The sequence below is a fragment of the Acipenser ruthenus genome, chromosome 6 (assembly GCF_902713425.1).
Source record: "Acipenser ruthenus chromosome 6, fAciRut3.2 maternal haplotype, whole genome shotgun sequence".
In the NCBI taxonomy this organism is placed as follows: Eukaryota; Metazoa; Chordata; class Actinopteri; order Acipenseriformes; family Acipenseridae; genus Acipenser; species Acipenser ruthenus.
This window is the reverse complement of record NC_081194.1, coordinates 58,160,752-58,179,270: the sequence shown is the minus strand read 5'-3', so window position 1 is coordinate 58,179,270 and position 18,519 is coordinate 58,160,752. Positions and strand designations below refer to the sequence as shown.

At 40.9% G+C, this 18,519-nt stretch overlaps 1 protein-coding gene across 1 annotated transcript; it reads right to left on the bottom strand.

Annotated features, from left to right (window-relative positions):
- Window positions 1–9,363: 9,363 nt before the first annotated feature.
- On the bottom strand, window positions 9,364–17,871 carry slc30a10 (solute carrier family 30 member 10). The gene is made up of 4 exons (XM_034017056.3): window positions 16,630–17,871; window positions 11,878–11,961; window positions 11,325–11,564; window positions 9,364–10,607 (listed from the first exon to the last, which is right to left on the bottom strand). Exons 1-4 carry the CDS (start codon window positions 17,114–17,116, stop codon window positions 10,156–10,158), a joined length of 1,263 nt encoding a protein of 420 aa, XP_033872947.2. The 5' UTR covers window positions 17,117–17,871; the 3' UTR covers window positions 9,364–10,155.
- Window positions 17,872–18,519: the final 648 nt, after the last annotated feature.

Sequence of the window (18,519 nt, the reverse complement as noted above, 5' to 3'; positions counted from 1 at the left end):
CTGCCGGTGCAGATAAACGGAGCCGAGCCTGAGTGGGGACAGGGCTGAAGTGCTGTCGCCATAGCAACGGATGTTGATTCCTCGGTTGCCTGGCGACGTGATGTAAGATGATGTAAATGGAGTTCTATTTTTCCACTCTGCGGCTGTGAAAGGACTTGTCTGCTTTGATATGTCTGGAAAAGTGTATTATTTTTGGAGGACAGTTTAAGGAATGGGGTGGAATGAAAAATGTAAACAAAAAAAAAAGAAGTTAGGGTCTGAATTTAGAACATTATCAACAAATATCACTTATAAATAATACAAGGCAAAAGTATGTTTTATGAAAAAAAAAACTAAAATTACCAAAAAATGATCATGATAAATAATTAAGCTTTTGTAATGTTTGTTAAAAACATACAGTAATATTGGTCCGCCATTACTCCAAATGTTTTTTATTTTTTTTCATTTTTGCTATGTGCTCACTCAGCCTGCCCTGAGAATGCTTTCTTACCCATTCTCCACACTGAGAGCTGCATGAACCTGCTTGCAGAGGGAGGGGAGGGTAGTCACTGGTCAACAGCACAGCACTCCTGGAGAATGGTGTTCAGGATGGGTTTTGTGGCAGTGGAAACAGATTCAGACATTGGTCCCTGTTTACAGAGCATATGGTAGAATGATAGACTTTCTGTTGAATCGTTTAAGACCACAGGGTTAGAAAAAAAAAACAAGCAGTGTCCCAGATGAAAAGTGTAATGTGTATGCGAGGTGGGAACAAACCTGAAACATAATTCACAGGAGCATGCTTTGATGCATTACATACAGCTTGGTATCCATGCGTCTGGTTTATTTAACACGCTGGAACAGTTTCATGCACGTAGCACATTACTGCCCCTGCAGGCCATCGCCAGCTGCTTGCTCCACATCCATCACACAGCTCTATTTTAAATCATTCTGTTTTACAAACATTCTTCCCAGCGTAGCCACATGGCTGTCCTGAATCAAAGAATACTACCCAATCGATCTCAACAGAGGAGCATTTAAATAATTAATTTTGTAAAACATCAGTTGTTGCACAAGAGGTCACCTAGTGCAATCTGGGAGCAAGAGGACTGCAAAGCAAAGCTGCTCAAACTGTGAACAATGCTTTTATAAGAGCCACCGTACACACAACAAATGAACTTATACATCGCAAAAACAAAGAGTGTGCTGGAATTCTGTACAAATCCTAAATTGGTCGATATGTGATTTCCACAGCATCTTGATCCTTCACAGTAAGATGAAGTGAGTGGACTCTAGATGATGTCTCTCACACAGTCACTGTCTGGGGCCACGCAGGTGAGGTCATAACATATCAGGTAGCTCTTGGAAGCCTGACAGGGCCCTGCACTGACGCACGACGGGTATTTACAAGGTAGGCAGGTAGTGTTCAGAGACAGCTGTGGATAGATCAGCATGCTGACCCAGTCCCATGGCAGAGTGACTGCTGAGCTGAGCTGAGCTGCAGGACCATGTTTGTGCAATGTATTAATAGTCAAAACAGGAAACTAGAACTAATCCAACCAGGGCAGGTGTGCCATTTATAGCTGGAATTGATTAGAAGGTGGAAATCACGTTTAATATGTGTGAAGAAAAAACAGAAAGGCTATTAATGTATGTAATATTTAAACCATACAAATCCCAGATTACTGCACATGGTTGGGTTGATTGCTGCAAGTCTGAGAGTATCAGAAGAAGCCACAGTACAGGCAATCCCAGGATCCTGGTGTTTGGACACTTCAGGGTGCTGTTGAATTGATGTTTGACTTACAGGACAGAAGATGACCTTAGGTGACGGGGCTAAATAAATAACAAAACTAAACTGGGACATCCTCTCACCCTGAATAAATTAACCAGCTGGCTAATCTGTCGGGGTTTAAATCTGACCACAGTAACAGGATTAAAGCAGAGAGATTGCAGGGGAAATGCAATTATAGAAAATAATACAAAATAAAGTAGGAGTTCAATTAATTGAACTGTATTCTGGGCTGGATATTAGAGGGGGAATTTTATAAAATACAGAAATGCAGAATCTGATGGAGCCAGTGCTGTATACAAGATGCTATCCACTTAACCAGAGGTCAGATCAGCTACCCACGAGTTTACTGGCTGCTCTGACCTTTAGTAGGTGAAAATCACAAAACTTTAGTAGGTGAAAATCACAAAACTCCTCCCTGCAATCAACCCGTCGCCATGGTTTCTCCAATAGAGGGCCGTCCCGCAGGTGATTGCAATGGAGTCGTTCCGGGTACTTGCAACTCCCCCTAATATGGTCATACCCAAAGTGAACAACAGGAAAGCGTCAGGTATGATTGACATCCGTTTCATTTGCTCTAATTTCTATTAGCTTAAAAATCTCTGTCCCGGCCGCTGCTGGTCAGAAGCAAAGAACAAAAATGATCACATTGGGTAGAAAAGCCACTGGAACCTGGCACACAGCTAACAGTTTTCATGATGTTTCAATGGCTCAAAAAGGAATAGCTTACTCTACGTTACGGTATTATGCGAGCCCCTGAAAATCAAACGTTACAAAGAACAGGCCTAGTTAATCCTGTGCTTACTGAAAACAGGGCTGACTTTCTGTGTGCACAGTCCACCTGGAGCTGGGGCTGGCTGCTAACTCAGCTCACCTCAATCCTCTCACTCAGCACAAAGGTGTGTTTTTTTGTTTTTTTTGCCATGTCAACAAAGCTCTGCACTACTTGTTTATTTTTCTTCAAACACACGCAATTGTCAGAGGACCAGCTGTAAAACAATTCCCTGGAAGAGTCCCAAGTGTCAGCAATTACATTTTCCAGGAAGTGTGTGGTATTTTTCTTAATAACTCTGATTTATCATTTCTTTACACGTTACAAGCAAAAAAAAAAAAAGTATAAATAAAGACATCATCATCATCGTCTGTGTTTGTGTTTGTGGAATAAATGAATCAGCAGCAAAGAGGTCAGGTGGCTTGTCAGGTTAACCCTGTGATCTCTTTTTAAACACCGCGAAACGGCTCATTACAGCAGCTCAAGGGAGGAGCAATTATACTGTGAAACCTGCTCTTTGCTAAGGCTCATGGGATTGTGTGAATTGTACTGTGAAACCAGCTCTTTGCAAAAGTGGTCTTTACACATTTACGATTTCAAACAGGGAAAATGTTTAGACCAAAACGCAGCTGTCGGTTGTGCGCTCAGGGTATACCATGTATGCCAGTGTGGAAGGCAACGTTACTGACTAAAACCGTGGAAAGCTACAGAGCAATACTATATTCCCCTTTTTCTATTCAGTCAATGCCACATAACGCTCCCTCAAATGGCATGTGGTCACACGTGCTTGAGATTTAATGTATGATAATTTACACAAGTGAGGAAACGTCTGAAAGTGCCTTTGCAGGCTGGTGGTCCCTATACTCAGATGGCCTGTGATGTTAAATTCTTTAATCATTATTAACAGTCAAAACATCAGCAAAATGATATTGTAGCGAGCACAGGAGTAATTGAAGCACACACACAAGGCTCTCATACTCACAGACAGCCCCTACCCACCCCGGAGCACTACACCGACCCTGGGTGACACAAGGGCAAACACAGGAAGGATTCAACAATTTCAGGACTGTACAACACAACAATAAATGCACTTCCGACGATAACCAAAACAACGAAATAGCAACAATACTAATCCCAAATGGTTCCCACTCCTAGCATCCTCTGTCCCTCATTAGCATGCCAGCCCCTTTCCATGAGAGGCTGACTCCGGGCATTGCACCTGATCCACCAACAGGTGGCAACGGTGAGACAGTCCGATCGTGCCCGCTGCAATACTTTCTTTTCCAGACACTTCTCGTTTTTATAATTTCTAATCTTGTAAAATGCAGGGCGAGCTGTGTCTCAGCTTTTCCAGCGTAGCTCAATCCAGAATGTGAATAAAGTCCAGTCGAAACAGTGTGCAGGGCTCACATGTTCTGTTTATTAACTAAACAGTAGCATTCAAAACAGATACACATTCCACGTTCCAGTCTATAAAACAATAAATAATAACTTCTGTATTGGTTAACGAATATTACCAATACAGAAATAACCAAATAAACTAGAAAGTAGATTGGAGTAGGGGTTAAGTATGACCATCAACCCCTAATTAATAACTAAACAGTAACACATTGCTACCAGCAAAGGGAACATGGTGTCTCTTAAAGGGGAAGTATAAACCGCTGTTACAATCTGTCAACTAGCTTCTGCAGTTTCAGACAGTTCAGTCTCTAAATACACATATATACACACTATATCTAATCTTATACATTAAGCAAGCACAGATCTAAAACAGCATTTACTACACAAAAAACAGATGTTGGTTGTCAACATTAAGCAAGCTGTCATGTAATTGGAGGGATAAAATGTGCATTTTACTATGTAGCCCCAGATGTTATTGCATGTATTCTTTATTGCCACAAGAGTGCACTGTTTATCCACAATGTCTTGGAAGCAGGAGAAAAAGCCATCGCAATCCTCATGTGGAAGTGTTTGGTGCCACCTTGTGGCTGTTTTTCCACCTCTTTTGGCTTTCCTGACTGGATGTTAATTCGCTTTTTACTGTATATTTGTGTTTTTTGCATGTATTCTTGAGCCCTGAAATTGAATAGCTTGGGTTGAAATCTCTAGAAATCTGTGGTCAGTATTTCAATCTAAATGTGTTGCTCTTTAACTGGGCTCTTGTGGCTTTCTTGAGTGAGCGATGAGGAGATCCAAAGCATGGCACATAATGTTACGATATGCAGGTCCTGGTGCACTATGTATCACGATACCCTACTGCACGTGTGATGGGCTTGATGGGCTGTTTCGTTTTGTACCATGAGAAACATTATCATTACTGATGGACGATATTTGTAAAGGGAAAACCTAAATGTGATGGGGGCATGCATCCGTAACAACTATAAAACCACATTCCCTGTGGCGGACTACAAGAGACAATCTGATCAACAATCAAAACACAAGTGTTTTAATCCAGTAGACAAATGTTACATTTCTTAAACCCATCACTGTAAGTACTGGCTGTTCCCATAGCAGTATGTACTGTACTAGCTACAGTAAATTTCCATATTGTTTGAAAATACCTTTTTTGAAATTAATGGCTTTCTTCAGAACCGTAATAAAAATAGAACTCCAGTAGAGCAGGGCTACCGACAGCAGCTGATTAAACTTAGTGGAATTTCTGCCTCCACCTGGTGGCTGCTTCGTGCAGTACAGCAAAGGCATGCATGCTGTTTAATGTACTTGTGGATCACAACTACTGGACTTCTGTATATCTAGTTGTTATTAGTATAGCTATAGTAACTCGAAGGAGCTTGCAAAGATATCTGGGTCACTCCTCTGTTGCCTTTCCACTGTACTTTTGCATTTTTAAAATTATGTTTTGATGCCTTTTTGAAGGTCTGAAGAGGTGTTAAGGAAAACCTGAGGAGAGAACCACACACACAAAAAAAAAGGTAAGATTTGTGTTACTTCAACGCTGTAAAAATTCATCCTGTTATACGTTCAATGTTTGCAGTGTGTGGTAATTTCATTATTTTGTACTGCTTTTTTTTTCAGTCAGACATCATAAAAGAACAGCAACACCAAAAAAAAAACACCAAAGATGTTGCACCATAGTTTACCATAATAACTATGCAAAGCAAAGTAAAGCATTATTAAAAAACACATGGCAAACCAAGGCAAATGCACAATATATTAGTGATGGTATGTAGATCCCCTGCTGTTACGATCAGTTGAATAGACTCCAGTATTTTCATAGAGAGGCATGTTTGCAGACAGTATTATGATTGTGATACCCTGTATATACCAAATGTTGCAAACCACAATTATACTAGATCTTTACTGGAATGACCGGGCGAATTGCAAGCAGATGTGGACCTCGATCTAACTAAAGGTTTACATACAAAGTAGACATACTTTCCTTTCCATATTTGTACTTGTAATATAAACAGAACACTCCATGAATGTTCATGACGTGCTTTGGTTATGTCACTAATAACTTCAGTACTTTGTAAATGGTGGTGTATCCTCTATTTATGCTTGATATGTACTGAATATGAAGCTTGAGATTTGTTCTTTTTTCAGGATGGAGAATGGAGCTACAACCATGGAGGTCAGATTAGGTAAGAATACCTCTTCCTCTCTCTCTCACACACACACACACACACACACACTGCATGGAAAGAAGCAGCTCTGCTCAACTGCAGTTTCTATGGGGAATACATACAGTAATGGAATTCTTTGTACTATGTAACATGTGTGATGGTAAAGGAATACAATATATTTAAACATATTTTTAGTGAAATATACTGCAATATATGTTTCTTCCATGTGGGATGACCAGGGGCGCTGGAATTAGGGGTGCTGGGGGTGTGGCAGCACCTCCTGGGTTTGCATGGCATATACAGGGGTTACAGTTTTGTTCAATGGCTTTCAGCACCCCCACTTTAAAAATGGTTCCAGTGCCAGTGGGGATGACTGCAGTTTCTCCTTGCAGCTGTCAGCTGGGTGAGTGAAGTTCAGAGTGAATAGGACATTCTGATTGGCTGCAAGTTCTCAGGGGAAAGTCTCACAAACTGGACCTTCACTGGGTTTACAGCCATCATAGTATAGAAAATATAGTATCTAGACAGAAAACTGCTACAGCCAATTCTTTGCAAAAAACCAGAATCCTTACTTGCATTGGCAATATACCTCCATTTTGTTTCTGGCAACCAAATGTCTCCTCCAATACATACCATTAATACAATTACAGAAAGGTGCTGTGTATGTGACAATGCAACTATTACACTATATAATTAACTTATTTGACTACGCCACCTTGGGAATTACACCCAAAGAAATAGTTGTATGAACACTTATAGTGAGCAAGGCCAGGTTCCCCAAATGCAGACCCCTTTCAATTAAATGAAAATAAGCAGACATGAGCAAAACTAATAATTTAAAAACTAACACTGTAGAGGCAAATAATTAAAAAAAAAATAGATTGCAGGCAAATAAACTGTAACATATACAGGAATTTTACAGATGTAATACAACAATACGCCACCGGGAGGTCACCCGACCAGCCTAGATTCAAAATTATAATACTTTAATCTCAGGTGCCACAAGAACTAGGTTATTAATGGTTGGGTATCAAGTGCCACGAGGCGGACACGGTTAACAGTGCAAATATACTAAGAATGAAACCACTCCAAAATAAAATGTGCAAACATACCGTGATAATGGAAAAGTGAAACAATTAATGCAAACCAAATAATCAAAATAAAGCAACCGTGAATAAAAAGAAAACCCAACCACCCGTTCGCTGTGTGACAGCAGAGCCAGACCAATAGATAAACAGCACAGAACACCCCCTCCTCGCATATACCAATACAAAAAGATAAAAGAACCGAATAAAAATAAAACCAAAAGAAACAGCAGCTGACAATTTCTCCGTCTGCAATTACAAAGAACAACAATTACTCGCAATGCCAGCAACTCAATAGTTAAACAGATTACCCCAGAGAATTTCACTCATCCTACAACTTCACCGCTATACATAGTAGAATTCTTAACAGTGTTACCTTGGGCAGCACAACGCTTACAATACAAACATATTATTTATTTCCTAGCAGGCGCCCTAATCCAGGTCGAGTTACAATTGTTACAAGATATCACATTATACATTTTTTCACATTATACAGATATCACATTATTTTTTTACAAACAATTACCCATTTATACAGTTGGGTTTTTACTGGAACAATCTAGGTAAAGTACCTTGCTCAAGGGTACAGCAGCAGTGTCCCCCACCTGGGATTGAACCCACGACCCTCCGGTCAAGAGTCCAGAGCCCTAACACAGTTGGGCATCTAAATACCAGCATAGCAGTAAGTTGCCATGGTAAGCAAGAATGAATATATATATATATAAACAAACACTGCACTGAGACATCGGAACATACCTTCCACACAGGTAAAACTCGCTTTACAGTCACATAGCAACCCCAGCTTGCGGCAAAATGAATGCTTTTCCCGACCTAGCCGGGACGCCAGTTTATATGCGCTGCGAGTGGCAATTAAGGTGAGAATGAGTCTCACCTGTTACACACACACACACACACACACACACACACACACACACACACACACACACACACACACACACACACACACACCTCTCTCTCTCTCTCTCTCATATATATATATATATATATATATATATATATATATATATATATACAGCTCTGGAAAAAATTAAGTGACCACTGCAAAATTATCAGTTTCTCTGATTTTACTATTTATAGGTATGTGTTTGGGTAAAAAGAACATTTTTGTTTTATTCTATAAACTACTGACAACATTTCTACCAAATTCCAAATAAAAATATTGTCATATAGAGCATTTATTTGCAAAAAATGACAACTGGTCAAAATAACAAAAAAGATGCAGTGTTGTCAGACCTTGAATAATGCAAAGAAAATAAGTTCATATTCATTTTTAAACAACACAATACTAATGTTTTAACTTAGGAAGAGTTCAGAAATCAATATTTGGTGGAATAACCCTGATTTTCAAGCACAGCTTTCATGTGTCTTGGCATGCTCTCCACCAGTCTTTCACATTGATGTTGGGTGACTTTATGCCACTCCTGGCGCAAAAATTCAAGCAGCTCGGCTTTGTTTGATGGCTTGTGACCATCCATCTTCCTCTTGATCACATTCCAGAGGTTTTCAATGGGGTTCAGGTCTGGAGATTGGGCTGGCCATGACAGGGTCTTGATCTGGTGGTCCTCCATCCACACCTTGATTGACCTGGCTGTGTGGCATGGAGCATTGTCCTGCTGGAAAAACCAATCCTCAGAGTTGGGGAACATTGTCAGAGCAGAAGGAAGCAAGTTTTCTTCCAGGACAACCTTGTACTTGGCTTGATTCATGCGTCCTTCACAAAGACAAATCTGCCCGATTCCAGCCTTGCTGAAGCACCCCCAGATGAGTCCAATATATAACGCCTGTGGGAGGGTTGCTAACAGGAGCTCCTTCTGTAGTCTTCAGGACCGTGTGCATGACTGTGCAATAACCGGGTATTAACCTTATCCGCATGAACACACTTCACAACATGTGCAGGCAATTATACTGAACCCAGAACAAAAGTCAAACTAAATTGAGGATTCGTTTATGTATATTTTTGTAACTTGTACCCACTGACATACTGTACTCTAGAGAGCTATTAAATAACACATAGCTGTTACAATAATACAAATACTACTGTGGATATCCAAAAAGAAAAAAACATAACAGGGACATGGATAGTACTAACTGAAATAATTTTTGCAGTACAAAATCGTACAGACTCACACATACATTTAATTTCAGTTTATTTTACCAGGACATGACACTTTTTACAGTATGTTTCTAAAGCAACCGAGCGACTGTATAGAGTACAAACAGCTGAGTAAAAAACAAGACGACTCAATTATTAAATAATATTCTACTTTTCACACAGAAGATTGCAAAGTCACTGTAGTCTTTGCATTGCTGTTGTGGAAACCCCTATTCAGCACAGAACAATGAAACCTGAGACCCATTATCAGGTGACATTATAAACGTAGCATTTTCACTAGGGGTGTTATGATTATACAGGTATATTGTATCGTAATAGAGCTGTGTCGTTATACATGACCAAAAGCAGTACATAGTTACTTGTAGTCTACTAAATGGTTCTTGGATGGTTTTATAGCATGGGGGAGACTTCACATACATATTTTCTTCTTTCAACTACATTTTTCATTAACTTACCTGGCTAAACAACAATAATAGGCTGACAACTAAGCCTGGGCACCACATGACTATAATATAGGCTTGATCATTGGCCTTTGCAAAGGTAATGTTACCAACATTCATATTTATTCAGAATTCATTAGCATACCATGCAGGAGTATCCGAGTGCTGTAGACACAAGTTTAAACCTGGACAGAGAAAAAGGCCATTTCTACACAGTGCTATCTGTACAAATAATCAAACCAAAAATAAAAAGCAAACTGTCCCAGGATTCCAAGAGTTCACGTAACACCACTTCCCATTCAGGTTATCTGATCAGTGTCACAGTCTTGTTGTCAGGTGTCGATCATAAAGACCAACACTATAACTGCTCTATAACTGTGTGTCCTTGAGCACCACATGGTCTCTGTTGTTCTGCGGAGGGGAGTGCTCTGGCAGGATAGAAATTCCCAGCTTGTCTGGCAGGCTGGCGAAGTGCCCATTGCACACGATGCCGGTGGGGCAGGTGCTAATCTCCATGTAGTTCTCTACATTAGTGCTGGGGTGAGTGGCGCTGCAGCAGCCCAGTGCCCGGCAGTCCTCCGACAGGCAGGGTGCGTTGCAGGCCATGGGGTCCTGGTCCTCATTGGTGTATTCGGGCTGGATGGTGACAGCATGCACCCCTGCATTATGGAAGATCTGCCGCACCTGCCGGGACACCCTCTGGAAGTCCTCTGAGTCGGCACACTTGAGGTGCAGCGTGGCGACGTTGCGGTCCGCTGCCAGCTCCCAGATGTGTAGCTCATGGATACTGAGCACGCCTGGGACCTGGGCCAAAGCCTCACCTGCAACACAAACACAGAGACTGCCAGCTCAGGCAAGCAACTGCACAGCTGAGGAATCGTTCCACAATCGGTACTGCCTGATGTAATGCAGGATTATAGGCCTCCGAATGTCTGTATGAGGGAATATCAGCACGAGTAGAACTGAACAGACCAAGGTTGAAAGCTGAGGTCTGTTTACGCACTGCGAGAACATAACCTAGCACACAAATGCTCCAACATATCCACATCCATGTTCATTTCATGCAAAAGTTTTTTTTAATTTCAATTTTATAAACAACTAGTTGCAGGGGAAACTTTTTTTCCTGTGCAACAAAATATAAACTTGCTTTCTTGCTTTGTACATTCATTTACTTAGTAATTGATCTACAAACAATATCATAAGTAGCTTTCTTTTTGCTTTACTTCCCAGTAGCCCTGTGTTCACTGCTGCTTATGCATGTGAGAGAGTTATAGTGAACCCAGCAGGCAGGCCTTACTGAGACAATGTGTTTTCTTATTGAGTGAAACAAAGAGCATTAGTGCAGAATTCCTCGCATTGCTCCCTCTGTGCAATGCAGGGCTGTATCCACGGCAACGCTACAGGAGCTAAACCCCCAAGGAGTCCTGGGAGGAGCATAGTGTTCCTGAGCACAGCCTGGTTGGCAATGGGTACAGCACGCCAGCTGATGTGTGTGTGTGCGTGTGCGTGCGTGAGTGTGTGCGTGAGTGTGTACTCACTGATGTGATCCACTTGCAGTCCGCGGGGCACCATCTGCAGCAGGATGGCGCCAGTCTCCTTAAAGAGTGGGAATGCGGATGACAGGATGATGATCACCATGATGATGGTGAGGCTGGGGTCCACGTAGCACTGCCAGTTACAGGGGGCGTCCGGGGGGAGGGGCATGGCGTAGAAGAGAGAGGCAGCCACCACCACCACCACGGAGCCGAGGGCATCCCCCATGACATGGAGGAGAACACCTGGAGAGAGAGGAGAGAGCCGGGAGACATACAGTGGGTGAGAGTGAAGGAGAGGTAGGAGAAAGACCGGAGAAGGAGAGAGGAGGCAGTGTAAGAGAGACAGCCAGCACCACCGACCCAAGAATATTGTCTATGATGTGGGAGAACACGTGGAGAGAGAGGAGAGGGAGAAAAGAGGGGAGCATGTGTGAGAGGGGAGAAGAGAATGAGAAAGGAGACAGACAGAGGGAATGATACAGTGTTCTCAGAGGCCCTCGGAACCATAGTCAGATCCTGGAATACAAATCCCTTGCCAGGTGTGCCTCTTACTCACCCCTGATGTTGAGCGCCGCTGCCTGGCTCGTCTGCCTCGTCTTGACAGGATTGTCTGAGGCACTGTTGCTCAGCCCGGGGGGATCTGCATACCAACAAGAGATTATGTGTGTGTACAAGCTCTACAACCAGCCACTCAGCATTGTCATCGGACAGGCAGGCAGGCAGACAGACAGACAGACAGACAGGAAGGAAGGCAGGCAGGCAGACAGACAGACAGGCAGGCAGGCAGGAAGGCAGGCAGACAGACAGACAGCTAGGAAGGCAGGAAGGCAGGCAGACAGGCAGGCAGGCAGACAGGCCGGCAGGCAGGCAGACAGACAGACAGGCAGACAGGCAGGCAGGAGGGCAGACAGGCAGACAGACAGTCAGGCAGGCAGACAGAAAGGCATGCAGGCAGACAAACAGGGAGACAGACAGGCAGGCAGGCAGGCAGACAGGCAGGCAGACAGACAGACAGATAGACAGGCAGACAGATAGGCAGGCAGGCAGACTTAATTGCACATCTCTTCCTGACTCGGTTCAGTTTCTAAATATTAAAAAATAGTAACAATAATGTTCAATTTGCAGCAGTCAGTGGCAGAAGAAGAATAACTTCATTCAAGTTGATTCTGCATGATAATCTTCATACACTCACATGACGTTATTACCATATCAGGTATGATCAACAGGCAATACAACAGCAATGTTAATGGGCTGATCACCACATTCATTCTCTGAGTGTAAAATATCAGGTATTCTACTGATGCACGATTAGACGATCAGCAGTCTCTCTGATCTGATGGAGAGGACTTTGTAGTTATGCTGTTCTGGAGTGCCTGTCAAACTAGAGCAGACGAATAGAGTCAGCAAAGTGGTAGACTACCATGACCTGCAACCCTGTCATGTCAAACAGCAACTTCTCATACACTGTTTCCGCAAAATCAGACTAGCAGTTTGTAAGATATAACCTTCAATATCTCAGCCTATCAGGTGCCAGACAAATGTAGGGCATGTCCCTCTTAAACACCCAGCTGTTTACTTCTAGGTTTGAAATAATAATTAACCGATTTTTTGTTCCTAGAGCAATCTTTCATACTGCAGCACAAGCTTAACAAATCTAACAGTCTGACATGCCAAATTATCATTTTTAAAAACACCAAAAGAAATGATTAACCCTGTGCTGGGCACTCAACACATTACACGAGGGGTGGCACTGAATAGAAAAGCCTCAGAAACTGGTAACCGAATAATCGTTCGTCACGTGATTGTAATGAGCAGCAAAATACGAAAAAGCACATTCACCGAGCTCCAGACATCATCAATGCATGATTTATATATATATATATATATATATATCCCTACATTACATCTGTGATTTATATTAATCCTAGCCCCCTGCTGGATTGCAGCAGTTTGATTGATGTGTAGCAGGGGGCATACCCCAAGAAACCACTTAAAAACAAGACATTTGTTGCTGCTGATCAAATATTGTTCCCATTTTTACCACTTTTGATATACTGGTAACCTTAAACATACCTGCTAAATAATACAGACAATTGCTGGAGAACAGCTAATAGATGGGAATTATTACTGGCCTCTTACTGGACACCCAGTCAAGTGCCACAGCAAATAGATGCATTTAGGAGTGCAGACAACAAACAACTTGAGAACTATTCATGTATTTTCTTGCTTATTTATTTATGTAATTTTTTTTCAGCTGGGATCTCTTTGAAGTGGCTTGGCTGCTTTGAATGCTAATGGTGAGCTGTGTGCAGGTCCACGCAGTGTAGTCTGTGGCAGGTGTTCATTCCAGTTTGCTCGCTCTGTTGACCAGCGGTTGCGTTGCACTGTTTATTTTCTGCTGTCTCTTTAATTTTTTTGGTAGGGGTCTTGAAATTTGTATGTGTCAGGTGCATTTTTTTACAGGTTTTACGGGTACATGTTTCCTTCTGAACAATGCATATTTCCAGAACATAGGACATGTGTAAAACCTGTAAAACCTGTAAAACGTGCTACACAGGTGAATATTACCACAGCCCTCAAAACCAATCACAGGATTCAAGTGCACACCAAAAGAGAAGTTGGACTGCCAAAACCACTAACTGTTTATACATTATTTATTGTAAAAATTGTACAGCTCAGAATATTGGTGACACTAGCAAATCAGTAGCCAACATCACTGCCAGGACTGGCAGCCAGACCCACTCCAGTCTCATTGCATTTCATTCAATCAACATGCAACCAAACCACTCACAGAACGAAAGAACAGAGAGCAAGAAGCCATCGCTCAAACAGTAACTGACAGCCCATTCTGAATTAACAAAATTACATCACTGTACCAGGAAATAGCTCCCAATTAAGAGCCTCCACAATCTACAATCCCCACCTCCCTCACCCTCTCACCTTTATTTGAAATTATTTTACTTTATTATCCTCTTCTACCAAATGTTGCATTTCTCAGTTCAGCTCTATTGAGTGTTTAATAGCTGTGGATGAATCTCTTTTGTAGTGCTGGCACTTAAGGAAATAACATTAATTAATTAACATTTTCATGTGAAATTGGTGTTTCCATGTAAAAGTGGGCGTGGATTTCGCTTTTTGCCCTTGAGACTCAGGTTAAATTGTGGATTCATCCTGTCCTTCTCCGTGGCCAGAAACTGAATTATCACAAGTGTTCTCCCCCAAACATACACACACATCTTCACTTCATGGGAATTGAATTCTCTATGGAAAGTGAGCCATTGTTACAGTTCAGCTTGTGTTGTACTGGTCACATTTTACATCCCTGTTAAAAAATCCAGACAACTACTGGTGAGCAGCTGAGAGCTGGGAATTATTATTACTCAGCTGGTATATACAATCCCAGACAATCCCAGCAAATAGATTCATTTAGGAGTGCAGACAATAAACAACTTCAGAACTTTACAGTAAAGGATTTTAATGGACTTTTTGTTTTCCTCGGACCCAGGGGCGTGCGCCGGAATAAAGATGTGACCGGTATTGGGGGGGGGGGCACATTAAATAATATATATATTACTAGAAAATGGGAAAGAGAACCTTCGGTTTGTAGATGATATTTGTGGGGTTTCGACACATGGAGAAGAATCACTTTTCCAGTTTCATAAAGTGGCAAATTAAATATACAGTAATATTAAGATGGACCGTCGATGGACAAGAAAAGAAATTGAATTTTTAGATACCATAGTAAAACTTGAAGAAGGTTCAATTGAGACTGACCTGTAAACCTACTGACATGCACCAGTATTTACATATGTCCTCTGCACATCCGATACACACTAAAAGGGCAATCCCAAAGGGTCTAGGAATAAGAATACGAAGAATATGCTCAAAAGAAAGTGACTATGTAAAACAAAGAAATGTATTAAAAACAAATCTTAAAAAAAGAGGATACAAAGAAAGAATTATAGAGATGGAGTTAAGAAAAGTGGATAAACTAAAAAGAGATGTTCTACTAGATTATAAAAATAGAGATAAAAATGTCAAGAGTCCCATTAATAATGACTTAATCTAAACATTTGCCTAATATTTCTAAGCTAGTTTGGAAACACTTGTGGATTCTACATAATTCAGAAAAATTAAAAAAAGCATTTCTTAAGGCCCCAGTTGTAGCATTTGAAAGAGAAGCTAATTTAGGAGATGATCCTCAGAGCCAGCATTGCATGATAATATAAGTTTATATAAAATAATGTTAATTAGAATTAATACAGATTTAAAGATAGGAGTAAAAATGATATCACAATATATAGAACACCATTACATCATGTAAGAATAAATCATGGATTTGAATATAAACAATAACAAGTAGTTGTCATGCCGTCAAAAACCTATAAATACCTCCGTTTGATTCAAACACATGCTCCCTTGAGAAATATATGTACAACATATCCAAACTGGGCAGCTGGCTCATATATATATATATATATATATATATATATATATATATATATATATATATATATATATATATATATATATATATATATATATATAGTGTGCGTATGTTGAGCCAGAAGCACCAGTAGGTTGAATACATCAGGATACAGAAGTCCCAGGTCGTGTTCTTTACAGACCTTCATGAGTTCTGGCAAAGACATTGCATTGTCCGATTGGCGAGCGTTAAAATAGGCTCAATGTGGTGTACAAATAAATCGTACTGCATTTCAGGAACTCTGCATTGAAATTCTTGATTCCGCTTCACAAGTGCTTTCCCTTTAGTATATTAACAGTTTTCAGGTTTTCAGTTTAGCATAAAATAGCAATTTACAAAATGTTCTGTTTTTCCACTAACTGTACTACTGCAGCTGGACTCAAACATTAAGGGGACACGCGCGTCCATAACTGCACGTTACATTCCGTTCGTGAGTGTCCGTGATAGAAAGTGCAAACGCAATACATTGATAAGCAGAAATCAATATTTTGGAGATGATTATTAGAAAAAACTTCAACACGTTAAAATACTTCTTGAAAAAAAAACATGTTTTTAAAATCATGTAAACCTGTATAAATAAGCTGATAAATAAATAAATGCCGGTAAATAAATAAATACATGTTTTGAGTGTGGTAACAATGACTATACCCATGCAGCACTTATCTTATCAATGTTGCACCCACTGCCCCTGCCTGGTACGAGAAAGGTATATCAAACAAGCACACATCTCTCATTTGCACAGTCACGCCAGCACTCAACCTGTCAGTAATCAAATAAATAGACAGGTATGCATGTTGTATTAGTTTGAAATCTGAAAAGCACCTGTTAGTCTGTCCTCAGCGCCAGCCGGTTGCTGCGTCTTCTCCTCCTGCACAGGTCCACTTCTCTTACTCCTGTAACAGCAGTCCTGAAAGATTATGAGCCCCACGATGTTGACGGCCAGACCCAGCGCCCCAACGATCAGAACCAGGAACGGGTCATCGATTCTTTCCGTATTGACCAGCCGCATAACCGCTTCCACGAAGATGGTGAAACACAGAGCAGTTAGGAACACTGCGTTAGCCAGCGCCCCGACCACTTCAGCCCGTGGTAGCCCGTAGGTTCGGCGACCAGAGCTGCCGAGTCGAGATACCCGGGCCGCGGTGATACCGACACACAGCGAAATCACGTCTGACAACATATTAAACGAGTCGGACACAAGGGCGATAGAGTTACCAACATAACCCGACACTAACTCGGCCACGAAAAACACAAAAGTGATCACAAGCATAAACACTAGACGACATGTTTTCCCACTATATCGACCCATTATTTATTATTATATCGGTATTATTATTATTGGGTTTTTTTTTAAGAATAGAAAGGTAAGATGTAACTGTGCACTGTGCTTTGCCAGTAGAACGCACAATTAAAATGCACCAGTTGCGTTGCAGAAAGTAGCCGGCTAGATTCTTAGCTGGAACAATCAATCCAGTCCTATACGCAATTTTACAACATTGTACAGAAACGATCCGTGTTCTGCGCACTCAGTGACAGTCTTCCTCGCGATGACTTGAGTACAGTATTGCTCTTTGACCAGCCTTTCATAGACCATGTCATGGAAATGCTGTCATTTCAATTTTTCATTATCACACGTGATGGTACTGTGAGAATATAGTCAGAGGCTATACCGGTTATCTAACTTCGCGTCATGCACGGCAATAAAAAATTGCATTATTAACAAAACGTTATCTCTGCGGTTCAAGGCTGATGGTCTAAACAACAGATGTGATTTGCAGGTGTTAGCAGTTCTCTTTGAAAAAAAAAACCTTGACTTCTACCAACGCCTTTCTTTCCATTCCTTAAATACCCTGTGCAAAACTAGACAGTTTAATATACCTCTAACAAGACTCGTGAGATTTAAGCTTTGATTCTTAAAAAGAGAAATAAAATAACCACAAAGGTTGACGACCTTAAGTCTGGTATTCTAATGCAGCAGAATACATCTGACATGGAAAACGCACGAATTTCTCGATTCCGAACATGAGCAGAGGTAACACAGACTGTAAGTTAGCTCCTCCTCGTCCCTCGTGTTCTGGAGTTACTCAGCGGTTCAGACAAGCTGCGCTGTGACCTCAGCAAAAAAAAAAAAAAAAAAAAACATCACTAATAGAAATAAATATACATACAGATTTTAATAGTATACAGCGAAATAGAATGAAATAAAACACCATTTTGAATTTTTCTGAATCCGATATTGACTTTTAATGCATTTAACCAATTGACTGAGTCTGTTGGTGGTTGCTTCACAAGCCCCCTATAACCTCGCAACCCCCAGTTTCAGAACCCCTGTCCTTGAAGACATACACAGGAGGCATCATATTTAATCTTTTCATATAAAATATGATATACAGACACAATTTAAAGAAAAAAACAGTTATAGGTGGATCGATATTTATTTTACAGTATAGTCGGGCTTATCCTTTACAAACAGAATCGCATCGCCACCGTGTGGTGAGTTAACACATTACCCTGTGAATGAATCATTATTTATTTATTTATTTATTTATTTATTTATTTATTTATTTATTTATAACTAGTGTGTTTTTCTGGTGTGACCACATAGAAAACATTCAATTAAATCAGAAATACAAAACCAATTAAACCAGCAATACAAAACATTCAATTAAATCAGCAATTAGTAGACTATTTTTTGATGTTGTGTACAGCACT

Coding starts and splice junctions, on each gene's coding strand:
- slc30a10 (XM_034017056.3), bottom strand. CDS start 17,116: ATGGGTCGATATAGTGGGAAAACATGTCGTCTAGTGTTTATGCTTGTG. Junction 11,962..16,629: donor CGCTGAGGACAGACTAACAG/GTGCTTTTCAGA, acceptor GTTGGTATGCAG/ATCCCCCCGGGCTGAGCAAC. Junction 11,565..11,877: donor AGCGGCGCTCAACATCAGGG/GTGAGTAAGAGG, acceptor CTCTCTCTCCAG/GTGTTCTCCTCCATGTCATG.